Source organism: Coptis chinensis, chromosome 4, assembly GCF_015680905.1.
Source record: "Coptis chinensis isolate HL-2020 chromosome 4, ASM1568090v1, whole genome shotgun sequence".
NCBI lineage: Eukaryota > Viridiplantae > Streptophyta > Magnoliopsida > Ranunculales > Ranunculaceae > Coptis > Coptis chinensis.
The window spans coordinates 107990505-108002182 of record NC_141459.1 but is presented as its reverse complement, the minus strand read 5'-3'; the positions used below and the strand labels follow the sequence as shown (position 1 = coordinate 108002182).

The following is an 11678-nucleotide window of genomic DNA, read 5'->3' as shown; positions in this document are numbered from 1 at the left end:
TGCAATCAGCCATGGGATTTTGGTTGCTTATAGTTATATTCATCTGAAGCTATGATCAGTGATGTCTCCAAACACAACTTAACATTTACAAGTTTAATAACATCATATACAATACATTCTCAAAATATATTTGTCATTACAATAGAACAAATCATCAAACATCATAAAAACTCTCAAGGATCCTGCTTCTCATTGCCAGCATTCACCAGTTCACTAGATGATTCTTCAACGCCCTCACTGTCAGAGGGTTGAGATTCGTGTTTCGCAGCTGCCTGTAGGACTCGGCTTTGAACATCTGATGAAGAAGGTGACGTTGGTAATCCAATCTTGTTTGGCTCTAGTTTCCCTGCAGCCCATGAAAATGCCGTCGTCGCTCCAACTCTAACAGGAGTCAGCAACACCCTTTCAAGAGCACATAAAATTGCATTCGTTAACATCCAAAATTTAGTGAACACTGCACTGGAATGATCTTGGAAACAAAACAAATTAAGGTTGGGAACTAAAAGCAGTGTTCTGACAAAAAAATTTAACATTCTGTCAGACTATCTATAGTAGTCTATCACTCTATCATATCCATAGCAAGGAATATAATAGAAATGTTCTCAGGATGAGGGCTTTGACAACCCATCTAGAACTTGAATTTAGCATACATGCATTCCACACTGTAAGGCCACACATATACTCATTGGCACGCAGGGAATGAAAGTCTAAAGGGTTATTGATGATGAGAACGATCTCACAGCAAGGAGAACAATTTCAAGAGAAATAAGACCCTTTTGCAACTGGTGCATATTACATCCATAGTTTAAGTGAGAAAAGAAACTTTTAAAAGCGTGATCAGAATTCTCACGATAAAGCACAGTTCTGACATAGGTATCCAAAAACGAAAACAAATGCCTTTATTAGAATATATCAGTTTCCAAAATTTGGACAAGGACACCAATGTAGAATATACCTGACATCTTGCTTAAAATCCTCTGAATCTTCATATGAAGCAATACGCCGATAAATTGTCTGCCAATGAGGTTTCCAATAATAATAATAATAATAATAATTAGAAAAATAACAAGTGACAACATCAATATTATAATAATCATAATAACAGACTAACAGTGATCATCTGTCCATCTTACAATCAATAGAAAGATACATGGCGAGTGGTTTCCTTTACATGGAGAGCCATAAAAAAGTGAGAAAAGTTGGTTGAAAACTTGAAATGAAAAAGGGCTGTGAATGCTGAGTAAAACCTAACTAGATTAATTTGAACAAGTTGAAAATAGGTTATTCTCGATGATGATTTGTCATCAAGAGCGTTAGGGTAGTATTCAAAACATTCAAGCTAAATCTGCTAACACAGGACACGGTCTTGTTTTCACACAATCTGATGTTGTCACAGCAAAGGTGCGCAATTCAAGAAAAGTGAAAGACAAGAAAACTTAGTTTCACTTTAGTGAATTGTAACCACTGATCTGTAACAATCTGTGTTTGGTTGTTACAGAGCGCCGGTGCCACTCTATTTTTAACAGCCCTCTTCCCCCTCCAGACACATCAATACTACACAAAGTGGTCACAGTATGAATCCAATGTTTTTTAAAGGACACAGATCAAACTGATCTATAAAAAGGAGAAATTTAGGATAGTACCTGTCCAAGGCCAATCACACCAACAAGTTGTAGCGTCTTCTCCCATTCTGTAGAAAATTTATAGTACTTTGGTTGGAGCAAAAATCCAAAAGGATAACAAATTATAGTATCCATGCTTAAACAAAAACTAAAGACTCAGGTAATCGTTAAATAAAATTAACGTGTTAAAGAGTGCTAGCAAGGTTCCCTCCTCTTTGATTACAAACCATGAAAGTGATGAAACCAAGTAAATTGTGGAAGGAATGACCCTACAACAAACTAAAATGAAGTAAAGCTCACTCACTTATGCTTACAAACATCTATAACAAAGATTAGCCGACCCATCCTAACACATGTATCACTAATCATCACCCGAGCTTTATAAAGATCACTTATCAGTTATATATAAGGAATTCGCTTTTTGAAATCCAGTAGGAACATGGATATGTGTCACGAATTTGCTGTTACTACAGGGAAGAAAGGCACTTTAAGAACAAGTCCAAATACATTTAGTTGTTATACTAGAATGGAAACATTATTAATAAGAATAGAAACAAGTTAGAAGGTATATATCCTCACCTGACAATGCATAGCTGGCAGCAAGAAACCCCTGAGCACAAGCATCAGAAACTAGTAATGAGATAAAGAAGATGCACCTAAAGCATTAGAGATTGAAAAAAAGTTGCCTATTACAACCCAAAGATTTTATTTATATGGAACAAGGAAATGGGATGCACCTGGTAATATAAACAAAGAGTGAAAGCTTACACAAGCATAGATGAGTGGATAAGAACAGATATGCAACTGAGTAAAACATAGCTCACATCCAGAGATATGATCTCCCCCACAACACACACACACACACACACAAGGAGTCACACAAATGGACACTGCAGGTGACTTTTGAAAAAAAAAAAAAGATTCTTCACCAATTGGACTCCAAAACATTTTCTCAACTTGATATGGTTGATCAGAGGCTATTTGCTTAGATAGCTTACTAAGAGTTTCATACCACACGAAGTACGTGAGTGTGTAAAAGATAACTTATTTTCATCCAAGCTTAACAAAATATGGTTCAATTACGTACAACAAAATAAACACGGCCGATCAAAATATAAACACAACTACAATATTTTGATTGCAAGCTCCTACTACCAGGGAAGCAAGATGGATCTTACCGCTCCATATCCAACAATCTGTAAAGGAGTAGGCCTGATATCCTCAAGGATTGCCTCAGCTTCCTGCCCATTATTCCCATTCAAAATCAGAGCATGGACTTGATATTGAAAAAGAAACAGAACCAAAAAAGAGAGATTCAAAAACACTAGTCACTTGAGTAGTTAAAGTTCTAAGACTTGATATTGTAAAAGAAAAAGAGCACAAAAGAGAGATTAAAGAACACTAATCACTAAAGCAGTTAAAGTTCAAAGACTATCATAATGCTTAAAGTTGCTGGATACAGACATGATTCAAGTAATCCTACAAGGCCCAAAAATTAGTGGAAGTGGTCCGGCTTATATAGTTGTAAGATACCTCATTCAGTACAGTAAATGTTGTCTCAGATTTGAGTTCTTTAATACGAAGACCATTTTTCACCCAAGACCGAAGCCACCTTGTACCAGGTATGGTTTCTGTTCGGTGAATAGAAAGTAAGAGAAAAACTGAATCAGAATGAATTTCCAAATCTATCTACACACACACACACATGTTGCCTGATATGAATTCTTCAAAGTTGTACTGTCAAAATTATTTTCTTTACGGGACATTTCCCAAGGGCGTCTATATATATTTTATGGAAGTAGCCAAGATGCATCTAGAATTTTTTTTGTCTAGCAAAATGCAGAGGCAATTAGCATTTTGCAATGTTTAGCCCTCCTGTTAGGTTTTCCTAGCAAATTAAATGGCAAATCAGTGCAGATGGCATAACGTTTCTTGTCATGCAATAATGATATATGGTACAATCATTTAGTTTTCTAGTTCATACATAATCAACAACTAAGAAATGATTTATTCATCTCAATTTGCCATCTTTTCAAATTGACCACAACACTGGTGGTGGCATGATTATGTGCCCATTATTTTTCACTAGACTTCTAGACTTCGGCTTTCATCAAAACATTTTCAAAATACTGCAGACGTTTTGTGATAGTGTCACCTAGTTTGAAAGTGGTTTCCTTATAATTTGCCCGTTTACATATCCTAAAATATAAGATAAGTTTGTGTTATAACAATACTTGCCTTAACCCCAAGCTTCCGCAAGGATCTTGCAATACTTTTGGAGCGAGTACCATTGGCATCCAAAACTATGACCTTGGACCTATCCTATAGAAAAATGCAATAATGCTAGTGAGTTGTAAACCTAGACTCAGACATCCATAACCTTGAAGCAAGAAGCCATCAAAAACCATACTTGAACAATCTTCAAGTTTCGAATGACAGTTGCAACTAAAGCATCGTTGAGGTCTCTTTCTCTCTTCACCAACTTTCTTATAGAACCATCAAGCTGAGAATATCACATAATATCAAAACAAGATAAATGAGCATACAATAATCTGAAGACTGTACAATTTGGTGATTCCTTAGTGGACAGCTGAATATGTTAAAGAGCGTTTCTGACAGTGAAACCTCAGAGTAATGGACCAAAAATCCAGAAATATGAGGTTTTATGGTGCCATCGAGATGCTTAAAGGATAAAGATACCATTTAGACTAATACACTTCCCTCAAAAGAGAAGGTAATGTAAAGACTGAACTACTCTGTTTAACAATAGAACAGGATATAGAGGATATAAAGGAGAACTAGCCTACCTCAGGTAGATCAATACTTGCATATTTGAATCGAGCCCCTTGACGAAGATCAGGAACACCATCTCTCTCCCTCAGATCCTTCACAAATATTACCCATCACTCATAACAGGTTTTAACCTTGCCCAGAAATGAGTGAATGCACATCTAATGCAAAATTTTATTTAAAGATGGAGGGCACCATCTTTATAAATGTCAAGTGATCCATAATGAAAGGCCATCTTTAAAAAATGTGGTTTTAAAATGTTGAGATAAAAGCAAAGTATAAAAAGATGAGAGCACATATTTATTCAACCTGTTTACAAAAAGTATCAAAAGTTTTGCAAAAGAAAGTGTTCTGAAAAGATAAGGCTAATGATAATTACAGTCGCTTGCCTCAGGCCGAATATCAATAAGTACAACATTCTTTTCCCCCGTCAGCAACTCCAAAGTTAACTGAGGAGACAAATCCCCAGCGTAACCAGCATATGCCAAGACCCAGTAAGAAATCCTGTAAAGAAGTGTCAAACATCATAGATATCAAAAGAATAAAGGTTGAAAGCTTTCTTAAACAGAAGAGAGGCAGGCAATCTTTGGAAATTTAATGGTGAGCGCATACCCTAAAGTGATTGAAGTTCCCAAAATAAAGAACAAAGGAACAACTGGGTCATTGGGGTCCAAGCCAAGATTTGTCTCCAATGCCTCAATAGCAACATAAACCTGCTTTCCAGCACACATAAGCAATACTTCCGGTCTTAAGAAAATCACACGACAAAGTTAGGGTGGTTGAAAAGTAGAAGTGGGATTTAGGAACCAATGCACCTCTTTCATGGCCATCATGAAAGGCCCATGTGTGCAGTGACGTGATTTTGCAAGCGGGAATAAATAAAATAAAATACAAAGTGGTGATGTGGTATGTATCGTTCTAAATACAATCCTGCATTGTGGTATACGGTGCTTTACCTTGTCGATACAACGTTATTCAGTTTTCATTTTGTAGCGTGTGATACTTGTTGTTCCTTGATTGTGACAAGTTATAATTGACAGTTTCATATTAGGCTAACTAGGGCCCTTGCGCAAGCAAATTCCACAAGGATATCCATGCATTATGGAATAGTCATTGTCATCTCAATATGAAAGGTTAATTTTGGAATTAAAGATCCAATCATTTACTAGTAACCTCTATTACAATATATAGTCTTTTTTAATGCCAGAAACATGCATAAAAAGCACTATACATCCCAAGTAAGACAGATAGATATCTCCAACAAAAGAAAAACAATACCTGTTTAAAAGCAGTTGCAACAGGTCCAAGAAATTCTGTAGCTTTATTTTCTGTCAAATTTAGCACATCCCGGACTTCTGGAGGAAAGAACTCCTTTGCAGATCCATAATAATCAAGAAAAAGGCTAGCACCACTGGCTAGAGAATCTTCCAGAGAGACAATTACACGTCTCAAAAGATCAATAGAGACGACACCCACCTTACTGGTAGAGTCCTTCAAATCGACCGAAAAGCCTGTCAAACGATTACCAGCTACTTCTATGCTGCGGTCAACAGTAGACAACAGACTATCGACTATGTTATCAATTGCTTCTCTGACACTCTGAAAAGTGTATGTTAGCGGTGAAGTAACTGAATCTAAGGAGTTCTTCAGATAAAGATCTCCCTTGCCAACTGAAGCATCAATGGTGGAACTAATAGCAGATAAAAGACCCTCAATACTTGTCTTCAGGTTGGTTAAAGAATCATTACCCAGAGCCTCAGAAACCAAAGTTAAATTATGTGGGGCAACGTTTTCTCTAGCATCAACAGTTAATATAGTTCCAGGAATAGGAGTTCTAGGTGATATATTTGCATGAAAATGATCAGAAATGTTGAATAGCACATCTTCCTGGGACATTTTTTGTGAACTTCCTTGAAAATAAGGTTCCATTGCTGTTTCCACTGAATCGCTCCAGTTGTTGGAAAATAAGCATTCAATGTGATCTAATTCATCTCGACAGGGAACTATATGATTGAACTCCATTACAGCCTGATATTTCTGGCCTTTCAATGATGGGGAATATAGAAATTTCGTAGCCTGTGTTTTGAAGGAAACATTATGGGAATGAACTCGATCTGTTAGGCCAAAAGCAACCCTGTCTTCCACAATGCCTCTGATACAAATAGCATTCCCCAACGGGGAAAGTGCTCTTATCCCAGCATGACAAGAGATCTGCAGAATTGTAGCTTCAGAAAAAATAAATAACTTGTACAACAAACCTGCTTCTCTTTGAATGCTCAATTTTTTATTTTAAAAAGACATTTTTATTCTCTGAATCCTAATCGAAAAGAATAAGCCTAGGCTCTGGAAGAATCTAAGCAAGCATAGAGCCTAAGCAATGGACCTAGGCACATTTTAGAATGCTGAATGCATATACTGTTATAAATACAATGAAGAACGTAAATAAAATTACTTACAGGAATGATAAGACTGGAACATGTTCACACAGACAAATAAATAACTGAAGGACAAATGAGATAGCTACCCCTTTAGGTTTGTCAATAATATAGCTAAATCAAGCATAAAAAACGAGCATTCAGCAAAGTAGGAACCTATCTCACAAGATTTAAGAGAAATTTACTCCCATATTCAGTAATCACATGACACAACAACAGCATAGGCATTTGTTTAACGTTAAGTTAGATTCCTCTATTACTCTATTTGATGCACTCAGCCCTCAGATTAGTTTATACTTTTGGACTATGATCTAAACGGATTACAATATTGTAAATGGAGTGAATCATGTACTCAGGGAATGTAATTGATTGAAGAACACAAGTGTGCCTTCCTCTTCAAAACCTCTATTCTTGTTGGACTATATTTGTCATAGTGCCTAGTGGTGCAATGTATCTAACTCAATGAAAAGTGGTACAAAAGAATAGTAAATAGAGAATTCAGGTAGAGTAAAACTGACCTGATAGTGAGAAGAAGAACAGCAAACAAGCAACATAGTTTCAGAATCAGTTCACCAACATTTCAGTATTACACTCAAACAAACACCATAGAAAGTGGTGATTGTGAATATATATATATAAATATAAAAGAAAAAAGGCTGAGACTGACAGTGTCAAGGAAATAGAGAGTGGGACTTACACTGTGTGGCTGGCTTACTTGGGGTGTTATGAACATCTCAATGTTGTGGCTCCTCATTTTTCAAGAGGAATATATTTATCCATGCACTTATCTATTGGGTCCTACTCACTATAAAAGCCTGTTTTGTCAAGTCGTTAAAAGTACCCAAAACACCCTTCCACCCTCCTGACTTTTCATTTTTGGGGCCCAACCTGAGATTTCCCTTTGAAGAAATTGAGGAGTGGGCATGAAAGATTGCAACTTTTGAGGAAACTCATCATTTGGTCTCAGTTAGTTATTGATCATGGTGCTGCTGGTGCTGTGCTGTTGAAAGAGAGGAAATGGTGGGCAGGATTCTGACTTCATTACGCAACTCTGGGAAACTAGTTAACAATCATTTGTTATCACTTAAAAAACATCATGTAATACTACCATCCACTGCCTACTACTTACCTCATCATTGCTTCTTTAGGTAAAGCTTTCTTCTTTTTCTTCTTTTAATCTATGATGAAATCATTACTTTTACAGTTTTACTGCTATGCATTTTTGTCTTTTGGGTTGTGGAAAAATGCTGCTTGCTATAAAACCAATGTTGTCCCTTTGTCTTTGTTGCTTAATTCTCTTAATCACAAATTGGCTTGAAATTAGATTATGTATAAGAAGTGATGATGTGTCTGCAACTCTGCATAGCCCTAGCTTGTTCTACTAAGCTGGAAAGATTTGCCACTAAAATAGGAAGAAACACATTATTTAAAGCTACTAATTTATATATGCAACTCCACTATGTGTTGGATGTTTTGGACATTGCTCACAATTGTATGTTTTGAAACTTCGCTAGACTGATCTAACGTATCAGGGTATGTATGCAGCCGTTACTTGCTCAGTCTCACTTAATCTTTTTGATGGAGTGAATGGAAGCTCACTATCTAGTGATTTATATATATTAAAATTAAACGGAAATTCTTTTTTGTTCAATATTACTTGCAGTAGTTCGGTTGTTGTTCTGCGCAAGGTGTTTGATCAGAAATCTGCTTGTGGTTCCCCATATCGAACACGGAGACATGGCCTGGAGGGTTTCGTTTGGATTCATTCTACTTCCATAAGGAACATAGTGCATAAAGCTACAGAGCAAGTGAACAACTCAGAAAATGTGGCAGCTACTGATGGTAATGGAAAAGCAACCGTGAAGAGGAAGAAGCTGAAAGGAAAAAGAGCAGTTGTACGGTGGCTTAAGTTTTTCAGATGGAAGAAGAAGAAAGATTATGAAAGAATGACTGCAGAAGAAAAAATTCTTTATAAGTTGAGGAAAGTGAGTGTTCTATACCTCTTCTACTCTTATTTCTATTCCAGAATCCAGAGTATAGGTATTAATTAAACTTGGGTCATGCAGTGGAATGACTCAGTGGTGTATTGATATTTGGCCCATAAGTGTACCTTCTCAAAAATTACACCTCTTGGTTTAGATGCCTATATTCTTTTTGAAAAGTAAGAACTTAATTGGATTGATATGTATATCTTACTGCGGGGAAATTGGGAATTTAAGGTTTAAGGGAATAAAGTTAACTCCAACAAAAAATATTATTGCGGCAATGCGATGGGCTATAAGTCACCAGTTAATTTTATGTTCCAATTTATGAATGAGTTATTTCTGGTGATCTTTTGTTCTGTTTATTTCCAGACTAGAGCAGTATCTGTCGGCTCTTTAACAAAGACACCCAATTCTTAAGAACATTGCTTGTTACCTATGTCTTTTGAACGTACGGCAGACTTAGGTTAACTTTATATGATTACAGATTTTGTGTGTCGCGTGAAAACACTTCGCACTATCACTGCATTTGACACTTGTACCCATTGTAAAATATACAGTAGTGTCTTTGTTAGAAAGTTTGTAGTGAACTGTATTAACAGTAACAGTTATTGTAAAGGATTCAGACAGTCATCTAATCTATGGAGTTAATTTCCACCATGTTGAACTGATGAAGTTACCTTAATTTGCTTTTCCTTAGTAAGCTAATGCTCATAATCATTTCATTCGGTTTATTCTTGGATTTGAGTCTCACCTTGTGACCAATGAAGTTTAAATTCTGACATCAACTCTGGTGTTTACTATCATACAAACTTTACTTGATCTATTAGTGTTAATGATATCTTCGGTGGGTTCTGTTTCCATGATGGATTATGTTCTCCGACATAAATGCTGTTTGTTTCCAAGTGATAGATGATAATTTTGATCTCTTGATCAAGATCATATAAAGTGTACCGAGTCAATACAATCTACTACTTTCCGGACTGAAGCATCTTATTTTCCCTCTTTCTCCTGCAATAGTGCTGATTGTTACTTAATTTCATTGTTATGATTAGGCACGGAATAAAGAAACTAGACTCACAGAAGCTCTGAAGAAGATTGAGCCTCCAGATTCGTCTGAACCAGTCCATGATCCTGAAATATTGACCCCAGAGGAGCACTTTTACTTCTTAAAGATGGGCCTCAAGAGCAAGAATTATGTGCCCGTTGGAAGGCGTGGAATTTATCAGGGTGTGATCCTGAACATGCACTTGCATTGGAAGAAACACCAAACTCTGAAGGTTGAGGTAAAAACTTTTTCACCGGAAGAAGTCAAGGAGATTGCAGTGGAGCTAGCAAGATTAAGTGGAGGGATTGTGCTTGACATACAAGAGGATAACACTATCATCATGTATAGAGGGAAAAACTACTCTCAGCCGCCAACTGAGATAATGTCCCCTAAGACCACTCTCCCTCGGATAAAGGTTAGTATGCCATTTTAGTCGACTAACTTCTGACATAAATTTAAATGTGCATGCTGCCAAAGAACACACTACTAGTTGCTCACATTGTCGGAAAGATAATGAGTTTGATTCTTAATTATAATTTGGTAAAAGCTGTTGATGTTGTGATCTTAGCTAGTTCCTGTTTTTTATTTTTAATCTGCAGGCTCTTAATAAATCCAAATACAGAGATGGCATCCGAGCTGTTCGAAATTCATTCCAAGGCTTGAACAAGACCTTGAGTTACTTCAAGCACAAGCAAAAAGGAAACAGGAAACTAGAAGTGAACTTAAAGATGAAATTCTGGAGAACGGGTTTTGTACTAGTACTCATGGAAGCATAGCAGACCAGCAACAGAGTTCAACTAAAATGGAAGAGAGTAAAGAAGGAAACAATGATTTTTATGAGGATTCTACAACAGAGTCGGTTATAAATTCAGAATCTGAGGGTTTGTCGGATATTTTTGAGACAGATTCAGAGGAAGAGACAGGAGAGAGAGCACAGCGTCCTCTTTATTTGGATGAGTTTGAAAAGTTTCCTGCTGTAAGTACAGAAGTGCCTGAGGATTTTGAAGAGCAGTTGCGGCAGATTTCACTCAATGCAAAGAAAGCTGGCCAAATGAAGAAAGATGTAGACTTAATAGACCTTGATGAGGTCGATAGGATCTTCTTTAAGTGCAGGATCACTTTTATGGAAGAAGAGGAGATGATGATGAAGATGAGAATATTAAGAAAAAGGAAAACTAGAAATGTGATGCCCATAGGTGAGCACTCTTACAAGATCTGTTGCGCTGTACAAGGTGTAAATATCTTGTCAGTACAGATAGGATTCCAGCACTAGCCTGTACTGGACTATCTCTGGCAGTGGTTTGTGATCCGATTGAGGATGAATTTTGGACTAGCTAGGTTGTTATTTGCTTCCCAAACAACCTACACATGAGATTGTGGGTTGATTAGTCCAGTACTTTCTGTTCTGGAAAATTTTATTTTCATCCTATGATCTTTATATAAAGAGACCTCTCCCTCCCAAATTCTTAGGAACACTAAATTTTTCTAGTTATTTTCAGGTTATAGTGAGATAAAAGTGTACTACTTTCTTTTCTATTTTACAATAACACAAGCAATTTCTTTTCATTTATGTTCAGTCTATTTTGTGCTTTTCCTAATTGACTGTATGCTGTGTTTGAGTGTCCACACTCCATAGGAGAGGATGACTGAACGCTAAAAGAACAAATTGCTGAAAACTATGCAGCAGAGCGTCCCATATTCTATTTAAGAAGATGATCAGTCCTCATCTTTGCACAACAAGTTGTTGTTTATGCAAGACGCCATTTTATGTTGATAGGGTCCTGGAATTCGCAGTAAATTA

At 36.6% G+C, this 11678-nt stretch overlaps 2 protein-coding genes across 2 annotated transcripts; one reads left to right on the top strand and one right to left on the bottom strand.

Moving 5' to 3' along the window:
• Positions 1-62: 62 nt before the first annotated feature.
• LOC147506884 (Rhodanese/Cell cycle control phosphatase superfamily protein) lies at positions 63-7533 on the bottom strand. The gene is given in 14 exon segments (XM_086558933.1): positions 63-402; positions 956-1014; positions 1644-1690; positions 2202-2232; positions 2801-2863; positions 3156-3226; positions 3229-3253; positions 3861-3944; positions 4033-4125; positions 4430-4507; positions 4802-4916; positions 5025-5125; positions 5691-6623; positions 7366-7533. Coding segments are annotated over 14 exon segments (1965 nt in total). The 5' UTR covers positions 7402-7533; the 3' UTR covers positions 63-173.
• A 188-nt stretch (positions 7534-7721) lies between these two features.
• Positions 7722-11443, top strand: LOH1 (RNA-binding CRS1 / YhbY (CRM) domain protein). The gene is given in 5 exon segments (XM_086558935.1): positions 7722-7995; positions 8511-8832; positions 9885-10292; positions 10477-10522; positions 10525-11443. Coding segments are annotated over 5 exon segments (1533 nt in total). The 5' UTR covers positions 7722-7864; the 3' UTR covers positions 11151-11443.
• The last annotated feature ends 235 nt before the right edge of the window (positions 11444-11678 follow it).